General features: G+C 56.4%; 1 protein-coding gene across 1 annotated transcript; it reads right to left on the reverse strand.

Annotated features, from left to right (window-relative positions):
• Positions 1–2,450: 2,450 nt before the first annotated feature.
• Positions 2,451–14,564, reverse strand: LOC121109309 (PHD finger protein 7-like). The gene is made up of 19 exons (XM_040670394.1): positions 14,450–14,564; positions 14,057–14,148; positions 13,863–13,964; positions 13,478–13,602; positions 13,153–13,315; positions 12,955–13,061; positions 12,623–12,736; positions 12,345–12,463; positions 11,862–11,979; positions 9,012–9,156; positions 5,569–5,600; positions 5,176–5,368; positions 4,982–5,083; positions 4,597–4,721; positions 4,272–4,434; positions 4,074–4,180; positions 3,742–3,855; positions 3,464–3,582; positions 2,451–3,088 (listed from the first exon to the last, which is right to left on the reverse strand). Exons 1-19 carry the CDS (start codon positions 14,499–14,501, stop codon positions 2,538–2,540), a joined length of 2,643 nt encoding a protein of 880 aa, XP_040526328.1. The 5' UTR covers positions 14,502–14,564; the 3' UTR covers positions 2,451–2,537.
• Positions 14,565–16,317: the final 1,753 nt, after the last annotated feature.

Consider the following 16,317-nt stretch of genomic DNA (forward strand, 5'->3'; position numbering starts at 1 on the left):
ACCTCCCTGTCCCTGCTGTCACCCTTCTTCTGATGGAGCCCAGGATACCACTTGCTTTCCGAACAGCAAGAACACACTGCTGGCTCGCGCTCAGTTTTTCTTCCACCAGGACCCCCAGGTCCATATCTGCAGGGAGAAGGGAGAAGTCTCAAGGACTGCTGCTTCCAGTCTGTATATATGCCCGGGATTTTGCTGGCCCAAGTGCAAAACCTTGCACTTTGCAGGGTTGAACCTCTTGAGATTCACCTGGGCACACCTTTCAAGTCTGTTGAGGTCCCTCTGAATGACAACCTTTCCTGCCACTGTGTCAAATGCGCCACTCAGCTTGGTGCCGTCAGCAAACATGCTGAGGCTACACTCAACTCCGTCATCGATGTCACTGATAAAGATGCTAAAGAGCATCGGTCCCAAGACAGACCCCTGGGGGACACTGCTTGTTACTGGCCTCCACCTGGACAGAGAACCATTAATCACCACACTTTGCCTGCGGCCTTTCAATCAATTCCTTGTCCATCCGCTGGTCCACCCATCAAATCCACATCCCACCAATTTGGAGACAGGGATGTGGCGGGGAACAATGTCAAAGGCATTGCTCAAGTCCAGGTAAACGACATTGCTCGCCTTCCCTTTGTCACCACCCTCCAATTAAAGGACTTCCTCCCAACATCCAACCTGTATCTCCCCTCATGTCTTTAACATCATACTTCACCTGCAGCACAGAAAAAAATGCCTCAGGCACTTGACACCCTCCTCTATGGTCGTCCGCATGCCTGGGGAACATACCGGATCTACGATTGTACGGTCTTCTTTGAAGGGATATCTCCAGAAGTTCGGGGCCCATATCCCTTTACCAATTGCTTTGTCAACGTCCCCTTCCTTAGAAAGGGATCCCAGATGCCGTGCTTCGCAGCTCACTAAGTCCAGGCTACGGGCTCTGTTGCTTGGCGTCAGAGCAGCCAGGTGACAAAGGGCTCATGTTGTTGCCCACGCTGTGTGCATTAATGTAGGTGCACTTGAGCTGAGCTGTTGGCCTCACCCCCAGCCCTGTCATGGGACCCCCAGGCTCATCTCCAGTGAGCCTTGTTTTATCCCCTCCCCCCCCTTCGTACCTACTTTCAAGCCCTCTCAATGAGCACTGCCGGCTCCTGAGGATCCATTTCCCCTTTTGAGACCGGTGGGACCCATCTGTGAGTCTCCCCGTGGACAAAAAAAGCCAAAATTCCCACAGTGGCAGCAGCCTCTCAGCCATGTATTTAACAGATGGGTTTTCCTCGCCCTCTCACTATCATTCTCTGCCACTGAAGGGGCACAGGAAAACAATCCTCACTCCATCGACTAAGTGCCCCAGTCCCCTGGCATGCTGTTGATGGCACTTAGGCTTCCCTCAGCAACTTCATCACTGCCAGCCTCAACTGGCGGAAAGGGATAACAAGCAGAGGGGGGAACCAGGCCAGGAAATTTTCTGGTAATGTGCCTGCCCGCATCACAGGGAGGCGGGCGGCACGCTTCCCTGTGGGTAGGGTCTGGCCGACATACAGGGCCCTCTGTTCCCTTAAGACGGGAGTCGCCTACCACAGCTCCTCTCTTTCCTTCTTGGTGGAGGCGACCTTGAGGTGCGGAGTTGACTGCCTCGCCCTGGACAACCTCCTGAGTGGACCACGCCCTGTGTGCCCACACTCCTGGGAGCCGTGCACCGGGAGAACAGCCTTTGTACGTTGGGGTTTAGCCGCCATCACTTCCAGCTCCACCCAGAGCACCTCAGAGTTGGGCGTCGACCACCCTGAGGGGAGCGCAGGTGCTCCCTGCGCCCTCCCTGCGCTCATTCCTGCTTCTTGCCCAGAGATTTCTCGTGACGGCCCAGCTACGTTGTCACCCTCTTCTTCCATCTCCATCTGAGGAGTTTCTTTCCTTACGACACCAGCTGACTTTTGCAGCCAGTTTGTTTTGTCTCGTGTCTGTGACTGACACCGTACGGAAGCAGCCCTCAGAGCTGACCGCACTGCCCACACGCAGGGGAATAGCCCGGGCTGTCAGGCAGCTGGCAGCAGCCCTGAGGCTGACATGTACCCTGAACACGATGGCACCCCCAAGCCCAGAAACAAGTGCGGAGCTGGGCTGCCCCTGCCAGAGCAGCGATGGTCCGTGAGGATATTGGACACTTTGTCTCCCTCGCGGATTGGGCCCAGAACCCAGCGCAGCCTGGATTGGCCCATGGGGAGGAAGGTCTGGGAAGGCGCTGGGGAGGAAAGAACCCTGTGGTCGAGGTCTCTACCTCTGCCCACTTCAGGAAAAGCAGCAAAGAATGAAGCCAACAAAGGAGTGTGAGGTCACCCAGCTTTATTGTGTTGGCTGCTGGGGACAGCATCAAAGATGTACGTAGAAGCAGCAGTTGGGGATGGAACAGAGCTGCCCGTACGTACATCTTTGATGCTGGCTGTGGTGATGTTCATTTTGAAGGTGGACTTGGGACTGTCTCGGTGTTCGCAGCGGCTCCCGCTCTCATGGACTCCTCAGGGCCGGCTGTGGGAATTTGCAGCCTAACGACCCACTGTGGAACAGGTTTGTGTGTGGGACCGTCCTTGGCGGGTGGACTGTCGCCTGTCTTCAGGCAGTGAGGACTCCCTCAAGGGCATCTGCCTGCTGCCACGTTGTCTTCTGGGCCGGTTTGGTGAATGTGAGGCCCGAGCGCGTAATGGGGAGCGGCTTCGCGTCTGGCCTGCCCGCCGCGGCCTGAGACGCATTGTGTGAGCAGCTGCTGGGGACTCTGTGGAGGACCCCGATGCCCTCTGTCTGGTGGAGGTCTGGGAGCTGCTCTCAGCACCGGGGGCTGGTGTCCGTCTGCTCCTTCGACGCCCTCGGCGCTGCTCAGAGGGATTGTGATCCTCGTGTAAACGTGGCCGGAGCTCCGTCTCAGGCTCCCTGGGATGGCCACTGTGCTCAGGCAGCTGGGAACTGAGCGACGGGCCCGACGCTGCCTGGCTGCTGGATGCGGAGCTGATGTTCTCCGGCACCAAGGAGCTGTGGGATGGCCTCAGTCCCTCCCGGCTGGCACTGCTGGAGCCGGCGTGCTCCATGTTTGCGCTGGAGGCTGTAAGAGAAGGCGGGAAGGTCAGCGGGATGAACCTGCAGCCCCCAGCTGCGACAGGCTGTCATCCCTCCTGGGGCAGAGAGACTCAGAAAGCACCATCAGCCATTCCTACTCTGTCTCCTACAAAAGTCCAGGTGCTGTACCGTGTACCAGAGTTTCAGAGAGTTTCAACGATAGGGGACTACTGCGCAGGGGTTACACTTGATGATTATGAGCAAGCCACCAAGAGCCTGGTGAACGCTCTTCTCACTGGGGAAAATTATTCACGCCTTGTACACCGCCGCTTTAAGGACTCTGGCAACGCTGACCCGAGCACCCAATGCCAGCCCTTGCCTGACCCCAACCCAGGGACTGATGGAACTGTTTGCATCTTACCGGTGCCCAGGCCAGCACAGCTGTCACACTCCCAGCTGTCTGCGGTGTCTGCCAAGGTGGAGCAGCGCCGGTGAGTGCCTTGAGCAGCACAGGAGCTGCAGAGGATCAGCTGCCAGGGCCTGGGGAAGCCAAAGGGTTGTGGCTGTGAGGACAAAGGGAGCCAAGCCGGGGAGTGCCCGGCACAGGACATCTGTGGTGCTCAGTCCTTCTTGCTCCCCCAGCCTTTGGTGAGGCTGAGATCCCCCGCAGGGCCCCAGAGAGCTGCTGCGGTAACTCACCCCTCTCTCTCTGCCTGCTCTCTGCCGCCACGGTAAAGGCACTCGCAGGCATTGCAGCGGCTGTGCCTCTCTAGAAGTGATTCATACGCATCACTTTCCTCCCATAGTGGTCTTCTACAAGAGAAGGGAGGGGAAGTGATGAGCCCCCAGTGTCTCCAGCATAAGATCCAAGGTGATCTCAGCACATCCGCCCCAACTCCATTTCCAGCACCTCCATGAAGCTGGGGCACATGCTCCTGAGACAGCCAAGGGCCAGGCCTGCCGAGACAGTCCCTGGGCAGGCCCAGCACTGCAGCCTTAATGCCAGTAGGACTGGGCAGATGGACACCAACCTGAGTGGGATATGGATCCCCATGAGGAACATCTCTGCTAAGAACATGAGGATGTCCTGACAACTGGGGCACCGGAAGCACCAAGCGCCAGCATTCAAGGCCTGTTGCTGCAGGAGAAGCACAAGCAGTGGGAGCGTGAGCGGGGCCTGGTGCTGCTGAGCGCCAAGCGTGCCTGCAGGGTGAGGGGAGGGCTCCTACCTGGATGCAGCCCCGGTGGAACCAGCAGTGCGCACACGCTGGGCACACCATGGTGTGGTAGGACAAGCTGTCCCCCACGGGCTCAAGGCAGATGAGGCAGTTGGTGCCTTCAGCTGGAGCTTCCCGACTTTCCTGTGAAGGGCGGTGCTCCCAGCAGTAGGAGCTGGGGGAAGATGGAAGGGATGGGCACGGTGAGAAGCGCTGCGAGGAGGGCAGAGGACCAGGAAGCAGCCCCGGGCCCTGGCTCTGGCTCTGGCTCGGGCAGGCTGCTGGGAGCTATCGCTGTGGGTTCCTCACTGACTTGGCTGCTGCCGGCAGCCCTTACCTGCGTGGCCCAAAGAAATGGGTGACGCATTCCCCATCCATGGCGCAGGGCAGATGGAAGCTGCGTTCGCAGCCACTCTCTGCACACGTGATGGCAGCCCCCCTCTCGCCACAGACAAAGCATTGCTGTAAAGAGCAGAACAGCCCCATCAGCGGCACGCTCAGGGCCTCCGTGGCTGGTCCCCCACCTCTGGGCCGGGCACAGGATGTGGGCACAGCTGGGTCACGCTCTACAAAGCAGCCTGGCGGACAGGGCTCATCTCCTGTGGCAGGACTACTTTGTCCTGGAGGCGGTTGGAAGGGCTGTGATTGCTCTCTTTGGCTCCCAGCTAAGCTGCTGTGAGCCTCTCCTGGCACAAAACACCCCGCTCCACTCAGGTCCTCACCTTCTGGTTTGCCTGCCTGACTGCGCGTCTGACGACAGCAACGGGGAGGCCCTCAGGTCCCACCCATGCTGGTCGTGCTTCGGAAATGGTGTTGGCAAACATCTGCAGGAGAGAAAAGAGGAGGAGCTCATGAAGACAGAAGGGAAAGGAGCAGCCCCAGTAGGAATCTGGGAGGAGGCCATGGGGGAACTCACCAAGCAGAACTCATGGACGTGAATCCCACTCGCAAAAAATGTGTGTCCGCAGACGTTCGGATCGACATCTGCCCGGCCACACAGCGCACACACTGCAGAGGAGAGAGCAAATGCGAGCAGCGGTGAGCAGCTGGCGGGACCAGGCGTCCCTGAGGGCTGTCCCCAGGGTCCTGCTCCGTGCCTGCCGTGCTGGCTGGAGGTGGTGGAGGGGAAGGGGCCGTGGCATGCCCAAGGCAGCCACAGCCCAAGCTGGGCCCCCTTGTCAAGGAGCAGAGGGGCCCAGCCCCATGCCTGCCTGGGAGCTCCTGCCTGCCCCTTCCTCCCCTCTCCGCTCTCAGCCGCAGGCAGAGGCCCAGAACCCCTCTGCCCAGCATTGGGATGCTGTGCTCTCACCTGGCTCCTCCGAGCTGGAGGCCTTCCTCTTCCTGTCGGACATCATGTGCGTTAACAGCGAGCACTGCAAGAGTCCCTGCTCTCTCTGCGCCTCGCCAGGCCGCACTGACGCTCGGGCTGAGCCCCGCAGCCTTTGCTCTGCTCCAAGCCTCACGCGTCACAATGGCCGCTCCCTGACACCCACTGTGACATCACGGTCACCGCCTCACAGAGGGTGTGGGCCTGGGTCTCCAGGCAACAGAGCAGAGGCTCTGGCAGGCAGTGCAGCGTCACGTCAGGAATTATGGCTTCCCTCAACCTGCTGGCACTGCTGCCCCGGCCAGAGCCACGAGCGGAGATGTCCCTTGGCCAAGGCTGCAGCGCTGGAGCCACGCTAGCATTTCTTGGCTGAGTCCAGCCTAGGTTTCTAGACAGTCTAGTAAACATTTGCAAGTCAACAGCATATTTGGTATCTAGCGTGCGTGGTGAGTGACTTTCTACGTGGTTTGATAGGTATTGGACAAGCTGAACAAGCTTTAATCTAAAAGAGGAGATGAGATTAACTCGTAGGGGAAATGCTTTCCTCGGGGATTTGGGAGTGGATGTGCACTGCAACAGGTTGCCCGGGGAGGCCGTGGGGTCACCGTCCCTGGATGCGTGCAGGAACCATGCTGATGTAGCACTGAGGGGCATGTTCAGTGGGCATGGAAGGGATGACCCGTCTGAATGCCTACCTGTGCAGCCTGCTGAGCCTGCCCTGGCAGGCAATTTGGACACGCTGATCACCAGAGGTCCCTTCCAACCCCTACAATTCTGCGATTCAGTACTGCAGCCTCTTTAGCAGCAACGTGTGATGTATGAAATTATGAACTTATGAACCACCATCTCTCATTCTTCACCTGTCACCTTCTTTGTCCTAACTGCTACTGCAATGTAGCTCTCTGTTTGTTCACTGCATTTTGCCAGCTTTGATTTGTCACCAAATTCTCGGCACAATCAACATTTTGTTCTCATGAAATATGCTTGGGAATAATACTCTTCCCACTGGAAAATTTGCTTTTTTGTTTTATCTCCCTTTGTCTACGTACAGGGCAGCCCTCGTCGCAAAGATCTTCACTGGCATGGTTAAAAAAATACTCACATAGAGTAACAAATCAAAGCTTTAACATAGAGCCTGCAACAAACCCTGGGAAGTATTTCCGGCAGGCATGGGACGCAAGAGCAGGGCTGTAGGACGGGATGGGTTTGCACAGTTTTCTACAGTGGCTGCTGGGCTGCCCCTGCTCCTGCACATATTTGGCCTTCCATCTCTAAAGCCTGTAATGAGAGGAAAGAAAAGGATAAAAAAAGGGGGGGGGCGGGGGAGTGGAAGGGGTGGCGGGGGGAAGCACCACAACCCTGACTGACTTGGGATCCAGCTTCTCTGGGCAGCTGCCATGCATTTCCAATAGCTTTGCATCCATGCGCTGCAGGCACTGGGAATCAGAGCCTGGGTTGTGAACTCTGCTTACCTAGCTGAGCGCTGGGGGTCCCTTTAGACAGCTGAGAAGATCCTCGTGTTCACTCCAGATGCTAAATTCAGGGGACGAGGAGACAAAGCTTGAGAGAGCTTAGAAAGCCAGCTTTGACACCAGTCAGCTTTTCAGAGAGCTTAAGCAGGTCAAGAGCAGTACACCTGGTGCCCTGGAGTCACAGCCTCTCCTGCAGAGCTGAATGAGCTCCGAACTTGAGCATCTTTAGGATTGCCCAGAGAAACGGTGGATGCCCCATCCCTGGAGGCGTTCAAGGCCACGCTGGATGGCATCCTATTCTAACCTTCTATTGTGGCAACCCTGCCCATAGCAAGTGGTTGGAACTAGTTCAGCTTCTAAGGTTGCCTCCAGCCCAAGCTTTTCTGTGACGCTGTGGCAACCATCTCTGCCAAAGTACCGCCGCCACAAGCTGAGCGTCTTATCTTCAGTGTTTGTCCCAAGTGCACAGCTCCTCCAATCTACTTCTGTGCTGTGGGCAGGAAGGAAAACGGTAATGGTAATGGTGTGCATCATACCTTAGCTACAGAGTACAAGTCTTCCACGCTCGCAGACGCATGCTTGAGTCACCCCAAGGCTTGCTTGAAACAAGAGAGAGAAAACCCCCAGACTTCCTGTTCATGAACCGTGGACTGCCCAAGCACATTCCTTCCAGCACGGCTTGAGCTTTTGTGACTGCAGATGGGCTCAGATGAAAGTTCTCTTCCTTTGGTGCCTTTTCACTGCAGTGCCCTTTTGGCCATTTCTCTCTCTCTCTCTCCAAAGACAAACCCTGCCTGCTCCCTCTTCCTCAAAAGTTTGTCATTCCTCTTTGTTCCTTTTCTTACAAGTATTATTTCATTTTTCATTTAACCGGAGTGTTGAATACTTTTACTAGAGACCCTGGGGAACTTGTGTAGAAAGTGAGATATTCCAAGGCTTGGAGAGGAAGTGAAGCGAGACCCTGAAGACAAGTAGGACCTGATGTGAGATACGGGCTGGCATCATGCCTTGGGGGATGATCGGCATCTCTGTTTGGATTTGTCCTGCTCAAACAAAATGCTCATTTATAAACATCAAAGCGGCAACCCTTATGCAGACACTGGCGGGAAACTGGCCTACCCATGACATGACTTCCTTCAAGTCTACACCTAAATTGAGCTGGAAAAACTGTGTTGGGTGAGACAAAATCCAAAGTGGCAGAGGATCTATGACCACCTCAAAAGATGCAGCTGTTAACAGAGAGCGCTGGCAAAGCATAATGAGCTCTGCTGTTTCCTCTGTAAGACCGCTTGCCCTGTAAATGGTAGGTGGGAGCAGAGGCATCCACAGCCTCTCTGGGCAGCCTGTCCCAGCACCTCACCACTCTCATAGTAAAGTACTTGCCCCTGAAATCCAACCGAAATATTCCCTCCTTCAACTTGAAACCGCTTCCCCTCGTCCTGCTATTATCTACCCTTTCAAGGAGTTGACACCCCTCCAGTTTATGGGCTCCCTTTGGGTACGGTCACCCTGCAGCCTTCTCTTCTGCAGACTGAACAAGCCCGGCTCCCTCAGCCTGTCTTCATAGGGGAGGTGCTCCAGCCCTCTGATCATCTTTGTGGCCCTCTTCTGGACCCTCTCCAACAGCTCCCTGTCCTTCTTGTACCGGGGGCTCCAGGCCTGGACGCAGTACTCCAGATGGGGCCTCACAAAGGCAGAGCAGAGAGGGACAGTCACCTCCCTGTCCCTGCTGTCATCCTTCTTCTGATGGAGCCCAGGATACCACTTGCTTTCCGAACAGCAAGAACACACTGCTGGCTCGCGCTCAGTTTTCCATCCACCAGGACCCCCAGGTCCTTCTCTGCAGGGCTACCCTCAAGGACTGCTGCTTCCAGTCTGTATATATGCCCGGGATTTTGCTGGCCCAAGTGCAAAACCCTTGCACTTTGCAGTGTTGAACCTCTTGAGATTCACCTGGGCACACCTTTCAAGTCTGTTGAGGTCACTCTGAATGGCATCCTTTCCTGGCACTGTGTCAACCGTGCCACTCAGCTTGGTGTCGTCAGCAAACATGGTGAGGCTACACTCAATTCCGTCATCGATGTCACTGATAAAGATGCTAAAGAGCATCGGTCCCAAGACAGACCCCTGGGGGACACTGCTTGTTACTGGCCTCCACCTGGACAGAGAACCATTAATCACCACACTTTGCCTGCGGCCTTTCAATCAATTCCTTGTCCATCCGCTGGTCCACCCATCAAATCCACATCCCACCAATTTGGAGACAGGGATGTGGCGGGGAACAATGTCAAAGGCCTTGCTCAAGTCCAGGTAAACGACATTGCTCGCCTTCCCTTTGTCACCACCCTCCAATTAAAGGACTTCCTCCCAACATCCACCCTGTATCTCCCCTCATGTCTTTAACATCATACTTCACCTGCAGCACAGAAAAAAATGCCTCAGGCACTTGACACCCTCCTCTATGGTCGTCCGCATGCCTGGGGAACATACCGGATCTACGATTGTACGGTCTTCTTTGAAGGGATATCTCCAGAAGTTCGGGGCCCATGTCCCTTTACCAATTGCTTTGTCAACGTCCCCTTCCTTAGAAAGGGATCCCAGATGCCGTGCTTCGCAGCTCACTAAGTCCAGGCTACGGGCTCTGTTGCTTGGCGTCAGAGCAGCCAGGTGACAAAGGGCTCATGTTGTTGCCCACGCTGTGTGCATTAATGTAGGTGAACTTGAGCTGAGCTGTTGGCCTCACCCCCAGCCCTGTCATGGGACCCCCAGGCTCGTCTCCAGTGAGCCTTGTTTTATCCCCTCCCCCCTTCGTACCTACTTTCAAGCCCTCTCAATGAGCACCGCCGGCTCCTGAGGATCCATTTCCCCTTTTGAGACAGGTGGGACCCATCTGTGAGTCTCCCCGTGGACAAAAAAAGCCAAAATTCCCACAGTGGCAGCAGCCTCTCAGCCATGTATTTAACAGATGGGATTTCCTCACCCTCTCACTATCATTCTCTGACACTGAAGGGGCACAGGAAAACATTCCTCACTCCATCGACTAAGTGCCCCAGTCCCCTGGCATGCTGTTGATGGCACTTAGGCTTCCCTCAGCAACTTCATCACTGCCAGCCTCAACTGGCGGAAAGGGATAACAAGCAGAGGGGGGAACCAGGCCAGGAAATTTTCTGGTAATGTGCCTGCCCGCATCACAGGGAGGCGGGCGGCACGCTTCCCTGTGGGTAGGGTCTGGCTGACATACAGGGCCCTCTGTTCCCTTAAGACGGGAGTCGCCTACCACAGCTCCTCTCTTTCCTTCTTGGTGGAGGCGACCTTGAGGTGCGGAGTTGACTGCCTCGCCCTGGACAACCTCCTGAGTGGACCACGCCCTGTGTGCCCACACTCCTGGGAGCCGTGCACCGGGAGAACAGCCTTTGTACGTTGGGGTTTAGCCGCCATCACTTCCAGCTCCACCCAGAGCACCTCAGAGTTGGGCGTCGACCACCCTGAGGGGAGCGCAGGTGCTCCCTGCGCCCTCCCTGCGCTCATTCCTGCTTCTTGCCCAGAGATTTCTCGTGACGGCCCAGCTACGTTGTCACCCTCTTCTTCCATCTCCATCTGAGGAGTGTCTTTCCTTACGACACCAGCTGACTTTTGCAGCCAGTTTGTTTTGTCTCGTGTCTGTGACTGACTGACACCGTACGGAAGCAGCCCTCAGAGCTGACCGCACTGCCCACACGCAGGGGAATAGCCCAGGCTCTCAGGCAGCTGGCAGCAGCCCTGAGGCTGACATGTACCCTGAACACGATGGCACCCCAAGCCCAGAAAGAAGCGTGGAGCTGGGCTGCCCCTGCCAGAGCAGCGATGGTCCGTGAGGATATTGGACACTTTGTCTCCCCCGCAGATGGGCCCAGAACCCAGCGCAACCTGGATTGGCCCATGGGGAGGAAGGTCTTGGAAGGCGCTGGGGAGGAAAGAACCCTGTGGTCGAGGTCTCTACCTCTGCCCACTTCAGGAAAAGCAGCAAAGAATGAAGCCAACAAAGGAGTGTGAGGTCACCCAGCTTTATTGTGTTGGCTGCTGGGGACAGCATCAAAGATGTACGTAGGAGCAGCAGCTGGGGATGGAACACAGCTGCCCGTACGTACATCGTTGATGCTGGCTGTGGTGATGTTCATTTTGAAGATGGACTCGGGAGTGTCTCGGTGTTATTGTGTTGGCTGCTGGGGACCAGAGCCAGCAGTTGGGGATGGAACACAGCTGCTTTTACATAGATCTTTGATGCTGGCTGTGGTGATGTTCATTTTGAAGGTGGACTCGGGAGTGTCGTGGTGTTCGCAACGGCTCCCGCTCTCATGGTCGCCTCAGGGCCGGCTGTGGGAATTTGCAGCCTAACGACCCACTGTGGAACAGATTGGTGTGCGGGACCGTCCTTGGCGGGTGGACTGTCGCCTGTCTTCAGGCAGCGAGGACTCCCTCAAGGGCATCTGCCTGCTGCCACGTTGTCTTCTGGGCCGGTTTGGTGAATGTGAGGCCCGAGCGCGTAATGGGGAGCGGCTTCGCGTCTGGCCTGCCCGCCGCGGCCTGAGACGCATTGTGTGAGCAGCTGCTGGGGACTCTGTGGAGGACCCCGATGCCCTCTGTCTGGTGGAGGTCTGGGAGCTGCTCTCAGCACCGGGGGCTGGTGTCCGTCTGCTCCTTCGACGCCCTCGGCGCTGCTCAGAGGGATTCTGATCCTCGTGTAAACGTGGCCGGAGCTCTGTCTCAGGCTCCCTGGGATGGCCACTGTGCTCAGGCAGCTGGGAACTGAGCGACGGGCCCGACGCTGCCTGGCTGCTGGATGCGGAGCTGATGTTCCCCAGCACCGAGGAGCTGTGGGATGGCCTCAGTCCCTCCCGGCTGGCACTGCTGGAGCCGGCGTGCTCCATGTTTGCGCTGGAGGCTGTAAGAGAAGGCGGGAAGGTCAGCGGGATGAACCTGCAGCCCCCAGCTGCGACAGGCTGTCATCCCTCCTGGGGCAGAGAGACTCAGATAGCACCATCAGCCATTCCTACTCTGTCTCCTACAACAGTCCAGGTGCTGTACCGTGTACCAGAGTTTCAGAGAGTTTCAACGATAGGGGACTACTGTGCAGGCGTTACACTTGATGATTATGAGCAAGCTACCAAGAACCTGGTGAAAGCTTTTCTCATTGGGGAAAATTATTCACACCTTGCACACCGTCGCTTTAAGGACTCTGGCAACGCTGACCCGAGCACCCAATGCCTGACCCCAACCCAGGGACTGATGGAACTGTTTGCATCTTACCGGTGCCCAGGCCAGCACAGCTGTCACACTCCCAGCTGTCTGCGGTGTCTGCCAAAGTGGAGCAGCGCCGGTGAGTGCCTTGAGCAGCACAGGAGCTGCAGAGGATCAGCTGCCAGGGCCTGGGGAAGCCAAAGGGTTGTGGCTGTGAGGACAAAGGGAGCCAAGCCGGGGAGTGCCCGGCACAGGACATCTGTGGTGCTCAGTCCTTCTTGCTCCCCCAGCCTTTGGTGAGGCTGAGATCCCCCGCAGGGCCCCAGAGAGCTGCTGCGGTAACTCACCCCTCTCTCTCTGCCTGCTCTCTGCCGCCACGGTAAAGGCACTCGCAGGCATTGCAGCGGCTGTGCCTCTCTAGAAGTGATTCATACGCATCACTTTCCTCCCATAGTGGTCTTCTACAAGAGAAGGGAGGGGAAGTGATGAGCCCCCAGTGTCTCCAGCATAAGATCCAAGGTGATCTCAGCACATCCGCCCCAACTCCATTTCCAGCACCTCCATGAAGCTGGGGCACATGCTCCTGAGACAGCCAAGGGCCAGGCCTGCCGAGACAGTCCCTGGGCAGGCCCAGCACTGCAGCCTTAATGCCAGTAGGACTGGGCAGATGGACACCAACCTGAGTGGGATATGGATCCCCATGAGGAACATCTCTGCTAAGAACATGAGGATGTCCTGACAACTGGGGCACCGGAAGCACCAAGCGCCAGCATTCAAGGCCTGTTGCTGCAGGAGAAGCACAAGCAGTGGGAGCGTGAGCGGGGCCTGGTGCTGCTGAGCGCCAAGCGTGCCTGCAGGGTGAGGGGAGGGCTCCTACCTGGATGCAGCCCCGGTGGAACCAGCAGTGCGCACACGCTGGGCACACCATGGTGTGGTAGGACAAGCTGTCCCCCATGGGCTCAAGGCAGATGAGGCAGTTGGTGCCTTCAGCTGGAGCTTCCCGACTTTCCTGTGAAGGGCGGTGCTCCCAGCAGTAGGAGCTGGGGGAAGATGGAAGGGATGGGCACGGTGAGAAGCGCGGCGAGGAGGGCAGAGGACCAGGAAGCAGCCCCGGGCCCTGGCTCTGGCTCTGGCTCGGGCAGGCTGCTGGGAGCTATCGCTGTGGGTTCCTCACTGACTTGGCTGCTGCCGGCAGCCCTTACCTGCGTGGCCCAAAGAAATGGGTGACGCATTCCCCATCCATGGCGCAGGGCAGATGGAAGCTGCGTTCGCAGCCACTCTCTGCACACGTGATGGCAGCCCCCCTCTCGCCACAGACAAAGCATTGCTGTAAAGAACAGAACAGCCCCATCAGCGGCACGCTCAGGGCCTCCGTGGCTGGTCCCACACCTCTGGGCAGGGCACAGGATGTGGGCACGGCTGGGTCACGCTCTACAAAGCAGCCTGGCGGACAGGGCTCATCTCCTATGGCAGGACTACTTTGTCCTGGAGGCGGTTGGAAGGGCTGTGATTGCTCTCTTTGGGTCCCAGCTAAGCTGCTGTGAGCCCCTCCTGGCACAAAACACCCCGCTCCACTCAGGTCCTCACCTTCTGGTTTGCCTGCCTGACTGCGCGTCTGACGACAGCAACGGGGAGGCCCTCAGGTCCCACCCATGCTGGTCGTGCTTCGGAAATGGTGTTGGCAAACATCTGCCGGAGAGAAAAGAGGAGGATCTCATGAAGACGGAAGGGAAAGGAGCAGCCCCAGTAGGAATCTGGGAGGAGGCCATGGGGGAACTCACCAAGCAGAACTCATGGACGTGAATCCCACTCGCAAAAAATGTGTGTCCGCAGACGTTCGGATCGACATCTGCCCGGCCACACAGCGCACACACTGCAGAGGAGAGAGCAAATGCGAGCAGCGGTGAGCAGCTGGCGGGACCAGGTGTCCCTGAGGGCTGTCCCCAGGGTCCTGCTCTGTGCCTGCCGTGCTGGCTGGAGGTGGTGGAGGGGAAGGGGCCATGGCAGGCCCAAGGCAGCCACAGCCCAAGCTGGGCCCCCTTGCCAAGGAGCAGAGGGGCCCAGCCCCATGCCTGCCTGGGAGCTCCTGCCTGCCCCTTCCTCCCCTCTCCGCTCTCAGCCGCAGGCAGAGGCCCAGAACCCCTCTGCCCAGCATCGGGATGCTGTGCTCTCACCTGGCTCCTCCGAGCTGGAGGCCTTCCGCTTCCTACTGGACATCATGTGCATTAACAGCGAGCACTGCAAGAGTCCCTGCTCTCTCTGCGCCTTGCCAGGCCGCACTGACACGGGGCTGAGCCCCGCAGCCTTTGCTGTGCTCCAAGCCTCACGCGTCACAATGGCCGCTCCCTGACACCCAGTGTGACATCACGGTCATCGCCTCACAGAGGGTGTGGGCCTGGGTCCCCAGGCAACAGAGCAGACGCTCTGGCAGGCAGTGCAGAGTCACGTCAGGAATTATGGCTTCCCTCAACCTGCTGGCACTGCTGCCCCGGCCAGAGCCACGAGCGGAGATGTCCCTTGGCCAAGGCTGCAGCGCTGGAGCCACGCTAGCATTTCTTGGCTGAGTCCAGCCTAGGTTTCTAGACAGTCTAGTAAACATTTGCAAGTCAACAGCATATTTGGTATCTAGCGTGCGTGGTGAGTGACTTTCTACGTGGTTTGAAGGTATTGGGCAAGCTGAACAAGCTTTAGTCTAAAAGAGGAGATGAGATTAACTTGTAGGGGAAATGCTTTCCTCGGGGATTTGGGAGTGGATGTGCACTGCAACAGGTTGCCCGGGGAGGCAGTGGGGTCACCGTCCCTGGATGCGTGCAGGAGCCATGGAGATGTAGCACTGAGGGGCATGTTCAGTGGGCATGGGAGGGATGACCCGTCTGGATGCCTACCTGTGCAGCCTGCTGAGCATGCCCTGGCAGGCAATTTGGACACGCTGATCACCAGAGGTCCCTTCCAACCCCTACAGTTCTGCGATTCAGTACTGCAGCCTCTTTAGCAGCAACGTGTGATGTATGAAACTGTGAACTTATGAACCACCATCCTTCACCTGTCACCTTCTTTGTCCTAACTGCTACTGCAATGTAGCTCTCTGTTTGTTCACAGCATTTTGCCAGCTTTGATTTGTCACCAAATTCTCAGCACAATCAACATTTTGTTCTTGTGAAATATGCTTGGGAATAATACCCTTCCCACTGGAAAATTTGCTTTTTTGTTTTATCTTCCTGAGGGACATTTTTAGTTGGCACAGTGGGGATGGGTATGTGGTTGGAATAGATGATTTTAGTGGTTTTCTCCAACCTTAGTGTTTCTATATGGATCCGTCACGTGGAGTGCGAAATTGTATTAGAACAACCCACTGTGTTTCTTGAGGCCAATTTCAGCTGTTGGTAAGGGTATTAGAAAGTTATTTCAGATGAAAGGTTCGTGAGGAAAAAATATTGCTTCACTCTAGGATGAAGGGAATGATTGCTCCCCACTCCTCTGCTCTGTGTTTTAAATGGGTCGTTTACATTATGTAACTGGGATCCACAGGTAGATGATGCCCAGCTTAATGTGGTTTAGCTAAGAGAAGAGAAAGGTGTAGGGAAACGTCACTGTGGCCTTGCAGCACTTGAAGGGAGCTTATGAGCAGGAGGGGGAACAACTTTTTGCATGACTAGACATTGATAGCACAATGGGGAATGACTTTAAATGGAAAGAGAGGAAACTCAGGCTAGATGTTAGGAAAGAATTATTTATTTGGAAGGTGGTCAGGCACCAGCACTTTGGCATATCATCACGAATGTGTGAATGAAAAATAGTAACAGGTAATTGTATATTTTAGTGTAACTTACTCTGCTATTTACCACTAGATCTCAGGTTTTCTGTCAGAGGGCAAGTTAGTAATTCCCTTCTTGACATTTTCCTTATGACTTTGGCTTCTTGCTTGAACAGAGGAAGTCACTAAACAGGAATTGAACCCAAATGCCTAGCTGAGATTGCAGCACTCATTACTCTACGAGATGCTTTGTGGCTGTTTCAGTTCTGGCCTGGTTCAGCCTGGTTC

This window comes from Gallus gallus, chromosome 1 (genome assembly GCF_016699485.2).
Source record: "Gallus gallus isolate bGalGal1 chromosome 1, bGalGal1.mat.broiler.GRCg7b, whole genome shotgun sequence".
Classification (NCBI taxonomy): domain Eukaryota; kingdom Metazoa; phylum Chordata; class Aves; order Galliformes; family Phasianidae; genus Gallus; species Gallus gallus.

What these genes read in the sequence shown, in the direction of transcription:
- LOC121109309 (XM_040670394.1), bottom strand. Translation starts at nt 14,501, where the DNA reads ATGCACATGATGTCCAGTAGGAAGCGGAAGGCCTCCAGCTCGGAGGAG. An exon ending in CTCCAGCTCGGAGGAGCCAG is followed by an intron (nt 14,149 to 14,449) that starts GTGAGAGCACAG and finishes TCTCCTCTGCAG; the next exon opens with TGTGTGCGCTGTGTGGCCGG. An exon ending in CATTTCTTTGGGCCACGCAG is followed by an intron (nt 4,435 to 4,596) that starts GTAAGGGCTGCC and finishes ATCTTCCCCCAG; the next exon opens with CTCCTACTGCTGGGAGCACC.